At 50.8% G+C, this 14,332-nt stretch overlaps 1 protein-coding gene and 1 non-coding gene across 4 annotated transcripts; both read right to left on the bottom strand.

Annotated features, from left to right (window-relative positions):
- Window positions 1–4,937: 4,937 nt before the first annotated feature.
- MAGED2 (MAGE family member D2) lies at window positions 4,938–13,292 on the bottom strand. 3 transcript variants are annotated; one of them, XM_032266955.1, is made up of 13 exons: window positions 13,094–13,292; window positions 11,515–11,592; window positions 10,683–11,174; window positions 9,752–10,060; window positions 9,568–9,631; window positions 9,228–9,307; window positions 8,636–8,730; window positions 7,860–7,939; window positions 7,724–7,766; window positions 7,340–7,402; window positions 6,107–6,221; window positions 5,259–5,695; window positions 4,938–5,072 (listed from the first exon to the last, which is right to left on the bottom strand). In XM_032266955.1, exons 2-12 carry the CDS (start codon window positions 11,557–11,559, stop codon window positions 5,267–5,269), a joined length of 1,815 nt encoding a protein of 604 aa, XP_032122846.1. In that variant the 5' UTR covers window positions 11,560–11,592; window positions 13,094–13,292; the 3' UTR covers window positions 4,938–5,072; window positions 5,259–5,266. The 3 variants fall into 3 exon arrangements, with proteins under 3 accessions (XP_032122846.1, XP_032122847.1, XP_032122849.1); XM_032266956.1 differs by lacking the exon at window positions 13,094–13,292 and adding an exon at window positions 12,462–12,572; XM_032266958.1 differs by lacking the exon at window positions 10,683–11,174 and having other exon boundaries at window positions 13,094–13,215.
- LOC116542237 lies at window positions 6,383–6,510 on the bottom strand. Its single transcript, XR_004265131.1, has one exon. It is a non-coding gene; the product is annotated as a small nucleolar RNA SNORA11 (small nucleolar RNA).
- Window positions 13,293–14,332: the final 1,040 nt, after the last annotated feature.

Below are 14,332 nucleotides of genomic sequence, written 5' to 3'. Positions count from 1 at the left end.
TCCAGGAAGCCCTCCCCATCCTCTCCTCCCTCCCAGGCAGGTTGCCATGCCCTGGGCTCCCGCTCTCCCAGTTCTGGCTCTTGTGTGGCTCTCTTGGCCCGAGTCTCTCCTCCCCAGCCCAGGACAGTGACCTGCACGTTCTGGGTGCTGGCTGAATAAAGGGATCCATTTCCACAGCATCTGGCCCTGCGCCTGGGCTTGTTAGCACAGGTATGGTTCCTGCTGGCAGGACCGCTGCGGGGTGGGACAGGTGGGAAATGAAGTGCAGGAAGGACAGTTGTTGTCATGGTTGTCATTTATTGTCGATTGTCGGACACCTATGCACAGTCATGGTGCCATCTGCTTCCCATGTGTGGCTCACTTCATCTTCACCACAGCTCCATGGGGTGGGCATTCCTGCCACCGGTTTATGGATGAGGAAGCAGAGAGCGGCCCCAGGGCAGGCGGCCAGGATGAGACAGAGCCAGAACTGAAAGCCGGGTCTACCTGCCTGTCCTCAGCTCCCCCACTGGAGAGGTGGAGGTCCCAAGGCAAGGCGCTACCCATATGGCCGTGTCCTAGTGGCTCCTTTTCTGTTACCTCCAGACTGGCAGCCTCCCCTGGAGGTAGACTCTGACTTGTGACTCCCCCATGTCCCACTCAGAGCAGAGTCAGAGGCCGCTGGAGGCGTGACCCCAGCCCATGGCAGGCCCTGCAGCCAGGGGTGTCTTGGTTGGAGCCAGCCTGGCCCTGCCCACCAGCTTGGAGCCCAGAGGGACATGTGGCCACCTCCACAGGGCATGCCTCCCGGGACACAAACCTGTGTGTGCGCATGCACACAGCCAGCACCACCGTCACACTCATCACAGAGCACCAGGCCCAGTTTACAAAGCACGTCCCTGTCGAGGTAGCTCTCACTTGCACAGCGCCCACTGCGCACCAGGCACTCCCCAGCCACTTTCTAAAGTGCGGCTCCCAGAGAACAGGCTGGGTGAGCCAGTGCTCTATGGGTATGAGGCCAGTGATGGACAGGGACGTGTCTGAGGGCACAAGGGACCATGTAAGGGAGCTGGGGGAGTTTAACCTGCGGCTCCTACCTCCCAGTCAAGGGCTCCTTCCACCAGAGCACGCTGACTGCTGACTCATGGCCATAATGAAACGTATTATGAAATGCCTATTTCCGCATATACAAATGTGTGCCTGTACCTATGCACCTGTGCACATGTTCCTAACACATGCCATCAGTGGGATTAGCAACACACGTTTACACAGAGGAGCGAATCGCTAGCTCCCTTCATGGTGCCCCTCGGTGCTGCCAGTGTTTCCCTCACTGGACTGGCTCTGTCTTGAGAACAAGAATGCCCCAGCACCCAGCACAGGGTGCACACTACATTAACCCGATAGTCACTACACATGGCAGTTGAATGAACAAATAAATGTCTGAGTGAGTCGAGTATCTGACAGACTGGGATGCTGTGCGGAGCCTGCGACAAGCCCCATCTGTGAATAAAAGCACAAGCTTCTAGCACTTTGGAGCAACAGCCATGCTCTCTTCAAATAACCGCTCACCTTTTGAGAGGCGGCACCTGGCACCTGACAATTAATTCAGCAAAGTTAAACTACTGACTCCTCGTAGGGTCCGAGCACCTAACCGTGGGACCCCAAGTGACCATGCAACCTGAGCTGCCCACCCTGGGCCTGTGCCATCTGATCCATCCAACCATGAAGTCAGGCAGGCAATGACAATGCTTCATCTCCAAAGGGCAGTGGCCACAGGAGATCAGACCGGAGTGGGTCCCGCAGGCACGAGTGAGTCCCGGGAGGCTCACCTTCCCATAACGCCTTCTCCTGCCTCGTTGCCTGCACTCCCTCAACTCACACTGAGGGCCTTGTGCAGAGTTCCCAACAACCAGCTCCCCAAATAAGGGAAAAAGCCCGGGAGCATGGCTTGCAGATGACCCGCATGATAAGCAGGAAGTCGCTGGAGGCCGAGCTGTGGCGCAACAGCCCCACTCAGGTGTGACCCTGACGGGAAGAAAGGAAGGGAAATCCTCCTGGAGTCAAAACTCAGCAGCCTGCATGTGATTGATCTCTGTCCAGAAAGCGACCCGCTAGGGGCACTGATCAATACAGATTGTGTCTGTCAGATAATCAGAGACTGGGAAGGAACAAAATTGGAGAATTGATAGCAATAATAACCATGTAATAAAACCCTTAGAGTACTCATTATGTGCAGGGCACAGTTCTAATTGCTTTGCCTGCATATATATGAGGAGCACGAGGACAGATCTCTCAGGATGGTTGTGGGGGAATATTTGTGTCCCATGTGAGTGCTCATCAAAAGGAGCATGATTACCCAGCCTGTGGAAATCTGTCAGCCTCTTCGCCAGACACCCAGTGCTTGTTCAATGAGCCAGTGAACAAAATTATCGTAGAAGAAGGGATGGATGTTATGCACCAGTTCAACATTGATTAACCTTCACATTTAACTTTTAACTTAAATATTTTATTCATTATTAACCCTGTATTGAATAAAAAGAGTAGGGTTTATTTTTATATATAAAGCACAAATATAGTTTTTAAATAGATATCTACAGTATATCTGTGTAAATAAAACTACGTGGGGAAGGACAATTTGCATAAAAATGTCTAAAAAGGCTTCTTAAAGGGTGATAATAAAAAAATAGGTGGGGAAGCTGCTGAAGGGGATCTGCCCACCACTAGCCAAGGGGAAGATACATGATACAATCTAGAATTATTTGGAATTTAATTAAAAATATGCTGAAAACTGAAAATTGTGGCAGTTCATTCGTCACAGTAACGGCCTCCAGGCTGATAAAGATGGCAAAAACATAAACAAGGGTCTGTCCTCATTTCCCCTGCCACTCCCTCTCCCTGCTCCCCTAGAGCAGAGAGACCTGCTCTCTCCTTCCCTGTCCCACCTGCCTTCAGTCCTGACGCTTGGGGATTGGGGAGTGAGGAGTAAGGAAGAGCCAGCCCCTTCTGTCAAATTCTAGGCTTTGTGCGAAGGGAAGAAGAGGTGGGTGCCCTGCAAGCCCGGTGGCCTGCGGAGCAAAGGCAAGCAAAAAGAACAGAGTTCTTCATGACTATTATTCACACTTAACTCTATCAAACAGTTGGAACTCACTTTTATTAGCATCACAGTCTCCGAGTTCCTCACCACCCCATCATCCCCCATCCCCTCTATTTTCAGATGGACATCACCTGAGAATCTGAGGGGGCCCCAGACACAGTACCCACTGAGAGTCCTTCCTAAGAGACCAAGGCAGCCTGTGACTTTGTCTACCTGTCCTGGGTACTACCCAAGCCCTGAGGAGACCATATCCTAGTCTTCAATGGAAGAGCCTCTGCTTCTAGTGAAGATCACTTCAGCAGGTCTCAATCCACAGCCACAGGTAAGTAGCTGTCTTGCTGCAGATGGAGCTGTGTTTCTCTTTTTAAAATTCTGTTCCCCAAGCAATAAACACCCTTCCTTTACTGCCTGTAGATTCCACAGGAGGGGAGAGGTGGCCGTTCCAGGGGCCTCATTGTCCACAAGATTGTCCCAGAGATTAGGAGCCCAGTCACATGAGGACTGGAGATAAGAGCTTCGTGGGTAGAAAGGTGCTCTGGGGCAGTACTCCTTAAAAACAGGGAGATGGAACTCTGATAGCCTGAGGGCCTTGTCCCTTAGTGAGCAGTGTAGCTAAGAGAACACCACTTTCAACATGTGGGCACGCTGGCACCTGGCTCATAATGTTCCCCTCTCTCCCACCTCCTGCCACCATCTGGGTGATTTCACTGTCCACATGGATAACCCAACTGATATCCTGGCCTCCAAGACCACTGATTCCACATCTGCAGGAAGCATCTCTCCCCTTCGGCTACCCATTCCTTGAACCCCACCATCACCCAGAGCTCTCTCTGCTCTGACTTCCTAAATGCAATCATCCCACTGTCTGACTAGTCCCCCAGATCACACTTCTGGTTCTCTCAATACCCCTTTCCAGATACCTAGAATGCTGCCAGACATATAGCAGGCACTCCTAATGGGGACTTCACTGAGACTCCTGTACTGTCAGATGCATATCACTCACAGAGATACCCAGAGACTCCTGCACTGTCCCTCAGTCTCTCACACACTCTCCTCATCCCTCCTCCCGAAGCCTGCCTGGGTCCCATGGTCCATTTCTTCCACCACGTACATCTACTACATGTCAGGTACCATGGACACAGCAGTGAAGGTACAGACTCATCCAGTCACTGCCCTAGTCCTGTGTTCTTATTTCTAGATCCAAACAGCAGAACCCAATCCTTGGAAAAAACCAACACTCATCTTCATGGTTCCCATACCAAGATTACTGAGCACCTTGCTATGTTCCCTCCGTCCTCTATTGGGGCCTCCCTACTGCTCAACATCCTCACAGCCCGCCTCTCTGAGTCCTATCCAAGTAGTCCCTTCTCCCAGGCCTTCCCACAACCCGTCTTCTTATCACCTCCAGGACTGGGCTCAGAAGTCAACGTTCAACTTCTCCCTCTCCATTGGCTTCTGCGTTTTTCAAGTCTCTCTCTCCTTCCCCAAGAAAATGCTCCCTTGTTCCTGTATCTCCATTTAGCTCTCTACCTCTCTTTCCTCATTCAAATTTCTCAAAAAGGGATTCTATATTTGATGTCCAGTCTCTTCTACTTATGCTTTGTGCTCCAGACTTGCCGACCTCAAGCCTCTCCTTTAAAGTGTGTCCTCTGTGCCTACAGTCTTTGTAACTCCACGCCACTAAAATCCCACCACCCTGAAGGCTAGACATGAGACCCAAGCTATCCCAGAAAGGCATGTTAATCTCACCCCTGGGAATCCAACGTCACCTTGAACTAAACACAGACTGAGGTGGAAACTCCCAATTCATTCATTTTTAGATGTGATACCAAAATGTGACAGCCCACCAAAAAAAGCAATAAACTCAGAAATGGCAAATAGATTTAATGCAGACTGTCAACTTCAATTGATTGATAGTGGCTGCCTAGAGTGCTGTGTTGAGTAGGATTCTGAGGATGCACCCTGGCTTGAAGAGAAAGACTGGCAGGATTAACAATATCTGAAAACACAAGTAAGAGAAAATGAGTCAATTGACATCCAGCGAACAGGAAGGAATAAAATGCCAAAAGCAGTGTCTTGGCACACTCTCCACAACACTCTCCAAATTGCGCTTTCCTAGAATCATCCAGCTCCTCATCCCAGCCCCATGAGCCCCAGATGTCCCCACTGAAACCAAGGCAGATACCTGAAATCTCACTTGTAGGAGAAACCACAGGCACCAGAGCTGCCGCTGGTGCTGGCACCAGCTCCACCAAGGCCAGCGAAGAGCCCAAATGTGAGAGTGGCGGTCAGGCTGGTACCAGCACTGAAGCCACCACTGGTGCTGGCACTGGCACTGTTATTGGTACTGGTACTGGTACCGGTGCTGGCACTGCCACTCTCTTGGCCTTTGGCTTTAGCTTCCGCTCCCGCCTGGATCCGGGCTTTGGCCCAGGGTCCAATATCAGCATCATCCCAGTTGCAGGGCCCGGCAGCGTTCTCCGCGCCGAGCCCAATGCCCATTCGAGCTCTAATCTCGGCCCTCGCCTTGGCTTCAGCTGCAGCCTCAGCTGCAGCCTTCAAATCCGCTTCCATCGCCTCTCGGTACTGAGCTGCCCATTCCTTGGGATCCTTCTTTTGTACCTGAAACAAAAATAACCATCAGAAGGAGCAACGTCAGAGGATTAAGCATCTACTCTTTATGCTAGGCACTATGCTATATGCTTAGTGGAAGAAGATAATAGTAATATAGTATTACCAGTAATTATGCACCTAATACTCCATCCCTGCTCTAACCCTTACTAGCTACATGACTTTGGATATGTCACCTACCGACCTCTCTGGGCCTCAGTTTTCTCATCTGTAACAGGGCAATGACATATCAGGTTGTAAGGCTTAAATGATTCAGGTAAAATGCCTGTCACAGTGTTCTGACAATTAACAGAAGCACCAAAACATTCCGATTTGAACTGCAGGCTACTCTGCACACAGCCTGCCCCAGCCAGGGGGACCCCATGCTCTTGATTTGCCCAGCTCAGGCAGGTCTCCAATTACCTTGCAGGCAAACTTGAGGACTTTCATCTTGCTGGTCTCATAGTAAGAGCGCAGGCCCCAGTAGAACTCATATTCAGGGGGATTACTATTGGGGACTCTGGCATAGTCCAGGTACCTTGGAAAGAGAAGTTTGAAGCCTTTATTTCTAAGATCACTCATGGCCTACCCATGCATAGAGTGGACAGGCTCTAGATGGCAACATTCCCCACTAACACTGCAGTCTTTCTTCCAATATTGAGCCCTGTCCCACTGGCCCTGCCCGGAAGCCACATAGAGGTGTTAGGGACATTTGTTCATAGGGAGGCCATAAGTTTGAGGCCCTTATCACAATGACCCCAGATTCCTGTTGGGTGTGTTGTAAACAGAGGAGCCATTCTTTGGGCCCCCTGCTCTGAGCACACCCCACTGCAAGTCTCTCGGCCTCAGCCTGGCCAAGCCCAGAAAGGTCCACCACAGAAAATGACCGGAAAGACTACAGAGGAAGAAATGTTTCACGCATGCTGAATTCCTGACCCTTCGTGTGTGTATGTTTCTGTGTGCGCATGCGTGTGGCTGTGTGAGTACCCACATGTCCTCCAAGGACCAAGGATAGGGTGAGCCTTGGCCAGAAAGTCAAGAGGACTGGGCTCCAGGCCCAAACGGGCCCCTTAGCAGCTGTGGGCCATACTCAGATCTCCCCTCTCAGAGCTCCAGGTCCTTCAATTGTAAAACAGGGATGGAATGACAGCACCTATTCTGCAGGGCAGTTACGAAAATGAAATGAGATGTACAAGTCAAGTCGCCAGCATGGTGCCTGGTTGTCTGAAGCTACCATTCTATGTCATTTCTTGACGGAAATTAATTCATATGGAGCTCTAGTTAGCAGAGTAAAAAGAACTAAGGCTTTGGAGCCAAGTTCTAAACACAACTTTTCCACTGTGTAACACTGAGCAAATGACTTCCCCTCTCTAAGCCTCAATTTCTGCATATGTACAATGATGGTAATGACAATCCCTCCCTTGTAGAATTGTTCTCAAGACAAATGTTAAGGTACACGTAACAGATCAGGAAACACATGCTGCTCCTGTTTCCCATCACCGCCCAAAGAATAACCTACCACCTACATGCACGCAAATATGCACATACATATACATATACACATAGACACATCCATGCATACACCATGGCTTTATCACTCAGTTCTGAAATAGGCCAACTGCATGGAACACACAAACACCAGACAAAGATACTTACTTCTGCTTCACAAACTCGTCAGTGATGAGTTTCTTCACATCCCCAAAGAGTGAATGATGTATCCTGAGAGAATAAAAAGAAAAATAAACAAATAAATTCACTCAAGGCTGTGGCACTTCCCAGATGTGGGCAGAGGCATTTCCAAGATGGAAAAGAGGTTTCCAGCACAAGAGGGAAGCTCCAGAGAAGCCCAAGAGACACTGAGAGAGGGAGCAGAGAGTTCAGGACCATTTCCCCATCCACCCAGGTCAGAACCTTGGGCCCTCTACCCAGTCCAGCACCCCCACCCGCTCCACCAGACCACTAGGCTGATGTAATCCTGGGACCGTCATCTCTTGCCAAAGGACAACACGAACAGCAAGCGCGGAGAGAGCCCAATCATACCCAGGGCGCAGCCCCAACTTGCGCAGCACCTCCCAGATGACAGCTGCGAGGGGAGGCAAGAGGAGACAGGGACAGAAATTGAACACATGGAATCCAGGCCATGGCCTCCCATTCAGCTGCATGCCCAGCCACTCACCCTCACTGGACCGATTTCCATTCATGAAGATGATGCTAAGAAGCACCATGAGCAGACCCAGCTTGGGTGAGTCCTTAGTCCTAGAGAAATAACAAGACAGAGAGGTTTATGTCCAGTAACCATCTGCAACAGACACACCAGCCAGCTCACTAGGCTAGCCTCTCCCAGATTCCTCAGATGCAGAATTCTGCCCAGTCTCTGCTTCCAGCTCTATGCCACCCTGGGAAAGGCACTTAGACTTGCAAGCCTTGGTCTATTATTCAGTAAAATGGGAAAATCATATTCTCCCTTTCCTGGGTTTCCAAGAAGACAGAAGAATTGCAGTCAACCTGATATAACACAAGTACTCAAGTCAATATGAGTCCTTTCTTTCTCTCCCCAAACCTTCAGCCCCACTGACACTCCTGCGCTTCATGCATCCTGATCCACCCACAAGAGGAAGCCCTCCTTGAGAACCACTCTGCCAAGGCCAGGCCAGGCATCCAGTCAGAAGAGGCAAACAATGACAGGCCTGCCTTCCGGGGAAGCTTCTACAGAGACAGCAAACCTGACAGCAGGAATGTCCCATCCCAGGCTCCTATACCCTTCAGTCGATCATAAATCAGGCATCACTACTGTGAGCAAGGCTCCAACTATGCATGGGAGCTGGGACAGGGCTTTTGAGACCCTTTTTTTTCCTGACTTTCTAAGAGGACGGAGGAAGCAGGATAAAGAAGGAGCAGTAGTACACGGCCAAAAGCAGAAGCCCCCCACACCTCAGCCCTTTCCCAGCTTACGTTCCCAGTATGCCTGCATCAGTGGGCTCTAAGGTGCTGAGAAGAATGTACAAGTGGTCATTCTTATCAATTTCCTTCAATTGAATCCCAAATACCTGTGGATGGGGAGAACAGCTTGTGAGATGACAAATTCAGCTTCCGGGGCATGCTGCAACTCGCTATGTACCTAGGAGTTGTGTATGTGTGAGAAATCAGTGAGCTGACGCACATAAAAGACAAAGCTAAGTGCCTGGCACCCAGTAACCACGCAGCAAATGTACTATTGTCATCGGCATCTTTGTGATGAGTGGGAATCTAGGGAGACAGAGAATGGGGAATGAAAGGGAGAAGTGAGATCTGAAATGCATGGCAGGAGCTGCAGACAGAAGCTAGGACTAAGTTGGGTGGCTTGGGTCCTAGCTGTGCTTTTACCAATGACTTGCTATGTGACCCATCGCTAGTCTACACCCCACCCTAGGCCATTGTCTGCCCATCAGCATAGTGATGGGGCTGGATTAGGAGACCTCTTTGGTTTCCCTGAGAAGGGACTTGTACATCTTTGTTCAGTTCAAGGCTTCCCCACTGTACCCATCCCCCAGGGCTACCCCTTCACCTTCTCCAAGGAATAGCCTGCTCGTTCAATGATTTCAGGATACACATCAGTGTATTCTTTGATGATGTCCTTCAGCATGTCTGCAATGGGAGAGTGTCACGAGCACCTGGACTGAAGAGATGCCAGGTGGCCCCCATGCCCAAGCTATAGACTCTTTGCCAACCACACCATGCTGGCATAACCAGGTTCTGAGCTTATCAACAGAGACGCTAGCACTGCCAAATTAGAACTTTGGGAGGACGGAGATATAAGCAGAAGAGCAAGGGATACCCCTAGCACAATGGTGTAAGGGCAATGGAGGGCAGAGCTCGGGGCAGAGGGAGAATTGGTAGGACTTTACCTGAGCGCTTGATGGGAATCTTCGTCTGGTCTTTAGCCAACAGGTACTTCACCAAATCGTTTGCCTGGCAGAGTAGAAAAAGATGGAAAGACCAAAACAAGTTTGCAGAAAACTTGAGATGATGGCAAAGAAAAGGGCAGCCAAGGCAGTAGAAAAGGCAGAGCGAAAAGGACAGCATTCTTACCCTCCCTTGCAAAAGGGCCACATCCCGAGGTGGTGGTGCTTCAGGCTCCTGGGATGACTGGAGCTTGGCAGCTCTGCGGCGAGCCTTGCCCCTCCGGGCTTTAGGTGATCTCAGGGAGAGCAAGGCTCTCCGGGCCCAAGCAGCCAACCGAGTCCTTGATGCCCTGCGGGCCCAAAAGGCTATGGGACCTCTTGAAGCCCTGCGGGCCATTGAGGCCATTAGGGCCTTTGAGACCCTTCGGCCACCTGTGGTTCCAGAAGTCTGACTCTGATCACTGCTGCCATCCTCTTCCCCATCGAGATGCTTCACCTGCATCAACAGAGAGGAAGCTCGACATCACCAGATGAAGCAGGTGGTCCTTTTCCTTTCCCTATGTCTTCCAGGAAGCACCCGCTAATCCCACTCCTGTAGTAACAGCCTGACTCACTAGATGTTGGCCATGCTGAATCCCGGGTTCGTTTCTCACTGACTTCCAGGCAGGAGTTTCATCTGCCCAGCAGGCTAGGAGCAAACCAAGGGTGGGTGGGGCCTGAGTCTTTTTCTCTTTCTGTGCCCACTACTGGCTCTGCTTGAACCATCCCAGACAAGCCTCTCTGGGACTCAGCTTCCTCTCTATAAAATTGGGGCTATGAGAATTACTTTCAAGATTTAATGAGATAACCTGCATAAATGTGCTTAGCTCAAGGCCTAACACAGGGCAGCTGCTATGTAAATATAAATTGCATTACATTCAGATTGCAGCTAGGTGTATTCCTGTCTCATCTCCCCATCAGTCTTCGATCTCTCTAAAGACAGGAATTACATCACATTCCTCTCAGTGCCCCCCACATCCCTGATAAGCACAAGGATCTCTCTGAATGTTTGTAGAACAAATGAACCAACTGAGAGGAGAGGAGTAGAAACCCAAGGGTGGTGATTGCAGAGGTCTTACCTTTCGGGCTTTCTTGGCTTTGACCTTGGGCCGAGTATCCTGATTTTCCTGAGCCTGGACAGCTGTACTCTCAGGCTCAGGTTCATCGGCTGGGGCCTGAGAGGCAGCAGCCTCAGTCTCCTGGGCCTTTGCATTGACCTTCGTATCAGCCACACAGCCGGCCTTTTTGGTCTCAGTGGCAGGCATTGTCACAGCCTGTGGGTCAGCATTCTGCTTCTTGGTGTCAGCTGCTGGACTCTTGTTTTCAGCTGCCAGAACCGGGGTATCAGTCAGCTGAGTAGTAGATGAGGCCTGGGTGGCAGGTGCCTCCTGAGCCTCTGGGGTCTTTGAGACCTCTGTGGCCTTTGAGACCCCAGAGGCTTTTGAGACCTTCACATCCTCTGAGACCTCTGGTGCCTTTGAGGCCTTCGGTGTCTCTGGGGCCTCCGCATTCTGGGTCACTGTCAATTGAGTCTGCATCGTCAAGCTACTGTCCTTTTCTGAAGCTTCAGTCTGCAAGAGGAAGCAGGGAAGTTCACGGACCTTCTTCCCGCCCCCAACTAAGCAAATGGCCCAAAATTCCAAGGCCACACTTCTCTGACCTGTACTGACTCCTACCGGTGTGCTCTGACCACCTCAACCCAACAAGGCCTCCCTTTCCTCTGAGCAAGAACTGATGGCAGAAAAGGGGCCCGCCCACCTTCTCTCCCTCCCTCCACTGAGCAGGGGGACACCCAGGCAGTAAAGTAGGTGGAGAAAGACAAGGATGGGAGGGGAGGAGCCAAGGGATATGTGGTGGCAACAAGGGCTGGAGAGGAAAAACAGTTGGGGAAAGGACAGAAAGAGGCCTTACCTGGAAGCGAGTTACACCCGCACCACTCTCGCTTGTGTCAGACATGTCTCAATTTGGCCTGGCAAGAAAGAGCTGAGCCTGAAGGGGGAAAGGCCTGGGTCAAGTTGAAGCCCACTGAACGTCCTCTCCCCTGTTGTGGCTGGAGGCTGATCCTCACCTTCCGTAGGTCCCCAATTCCAACCCCCTCCACCACCCCCAACGACTCCGTTTCTCAGATACAGGAATCCAAAGCGTCTAAGTCTCAATTCTCTGCAGCCGCACCCTCCCCTTTCTCCAGGAAGATGTGCCAGCGCGGCAGCTCTGAGGACCCCGCCCCTTTTCCCAGTGCACCCCCCACCCAGCCGCAGGTCGATAGAGCGCATGCGCGTCGGCTGCAGGGCCGATCTCAGCCCCGCCCGCTTTCCCAGCACGAGCCCTTTCTTTGATGTCCACCGTGCACATGCGCATTCAGGAGCTGGCTCGTCTCAGGGCTGGCCCTTCTCAACACGCCCCTTTCTAGCGATACATACTGCGCATGCGCGATGGTCGTGGTCTCAGCCTGGCACTCTGCCCCAATACACGCCCCTCTCCGGGTCCGCAGTAACATTCGGTCCCGCCCCCTCCCCAACGAGCCTTCCTCCAAAATTGTCGCAGTGTTTGGTGGTCCCGGCCCCTCCCCTACTCACGCCCTACCAAGTCGTGTCTCTTGGCCCCGCCCTTCTTCCTAACACGCCCCCCTCCAAACAGGCGCATCTTGGTTCCGCTCCTTCCCTATTACACCCCCTCCTCAAATAAATATTGAGCTAGCGATTCCATCTTGGGCCCGGCCAAACCGGGTCCAGTCCCCTCCCTTCTCAGCCGGATGGATCCGGTACGATCCGGTCCTTATGGCAGGTTTTCTCCAGATCCCAGAGGGTGGGGCCGACCCCTAACGGGGCTCTCATCCAAAAGACGGCCCGGCTGCTCACCAAGTCCTCCTACGATTCCCGAGTGCGTCCACTCACTCCAAGCCCCTCCGAAACTCGGAGCCTGCCCTCCCCGCTCTAGGCCGGAAGTGGTCCCGCCCCTTTCCGCCTCCCTAGGGGGCCTCCGTCCCAGCCAGTCTGCCCCTCCCCCGCTCCTTGCTCCTCATTCCTTTTGCCCCCCTCCGTATTCCCTTAGCCTCGCTCCCTACTCCCTACTCCCACCTAACATTTCCTATTTACTCCACAGAATTCCCTCTTCCCATTCCTTACATCCTCCTCCGTGTTACGTTTGCACACCCTGCCCCTCAATATTCCTTAACCCCTCTCTGCATCCCTGATTCTCTTCTCAGGATCTTCACTCCCCCTCAGTGTTCTCCTCCCCGTTTGTATTCCTCATCCCCCTCCCAACATTCCCGGTTCCCCGTTTTTCTCCCCTCCTCCTCCGCTAGTCTCTGCTCCCAGTCTGTGCAGCCTACTACTTTCTCAGTCGTCCTCATTGCCTACACCCCACTCCAGGTCACCTCTGCTTCAGCTGCAGTGGTGCAGTAAGAATTGCTCATCTGCCTGGCTATGGGTTGGAGGGGTCTGGAACCATTAACTGACCGCCGTAAAACCCCAATCTCAACGCCCCTCACCTTGTCCTCCAGCGAGATCGGGATGCGTCTGCCTTCTCTCAGTCCCTCTCGAAGTCTCAGCCTCCTGGACTAGAGCTGCAGACAGCCCAACCCAGCCCAGCCCCTTTCCGCAGCCCCCTGCCACCCCCCCTCGCCTTCCTCGGGGGTGGGGCAATGGGGCCCCGCTCAGGGCTGTCTGACGCCAAAGCCCATGTTTATGCCACTGTACCAGGCTCAGTCTGAAGCTCTTCCAACCCAAACCGCCCCCTGAAAGCAAGTCATTCATTGAATTTATTTATTTTTATATCTTCATTTTTTCTTATTACAAAGGTAATATGTTGTTTTGTTGTTGTTGTTGTAAAAATTCAAACAATGCAGAAATATGTAACATACCAATGAAAGGCCACTCTTATCTCCCAGAAATAACCACTACTAACATTTTGCCATGCAGATTTTTTTTTTCTATTCCTATACTAACTATTCGGGTTCTCTCTCCAACAAATGGTACACTATACATATTTTTTTCCAGTTATAGATCTTTCCGTTAGTTCACATTTTTCTAAACAGCTGCATGATCTTTTCTTGTATAGATGTCCCATAATTTATTGAACCAGTCCAGTACACGTATGCATTTGGGGCACGTTTTTTTTGTTATTTATGGTATTTTTTTGCTAGCTCAAATGCTACAAAAAAGTCTTCCATTTTGACACAAAATTTTTCAATTTATTCCTAAAAAGTACATGGAATAACATTCCCACCAACAATGTCTCTTGTGTACGTGTTACATATTAGAAATATTTTTCATGTCATTTTATGATAACTTTTGCCAAACAAAAATGTCTAATTATTATGTAGTCAAATATATGTTTTTCCTTTATCACAACTGGATTCTGCTGCTTGCTTAAAGATGCTTTTCACACTCATCTATAACAATCCCCGTTTTTTTCAAGCACTTTTACAGCTTTATTATTTACATTTAGATGTTTGATCATTTCAAAATTTATTTTCTATATGGATGCAGCTTGATTACTGTCCAAAATCATAGTCCCTTAACCCTACATCATGTGCAAACTAATCCATCTTTCCCCTTTCTGCTTTGAAATGGCACCTGTATCCATTGAGAGAGCCTTTGAAATGGCTATCCATGAGAGCCCCACTAGGGGTAGGCCCCACCCTCTGGGATCTGGAGAAAACCTGCCATAAGGACCTGATCTTACCGGATCCACATAATAAATTTTCATAAGCAATTGGATCTGTTCA

Source organism: Sapajus apella, unplaced genomic scaffold, assembly GCF_009761245.1.
Source record: "Sapajus apella isolate SASKATOON/1434 unplaced genomic scaffold, GSC_monkey_1.0 scaffold164, whole genome shotgun sequence".
Taxonomy (NCBI): Eukaryota; Metazoa; Chordata; class Mammalia; order Primates; family Cebidae; genus Sapajus; species Sapajus apella.
This window is presented reverse-complemented; position numbering and strand designations above follow the sequence as displayed.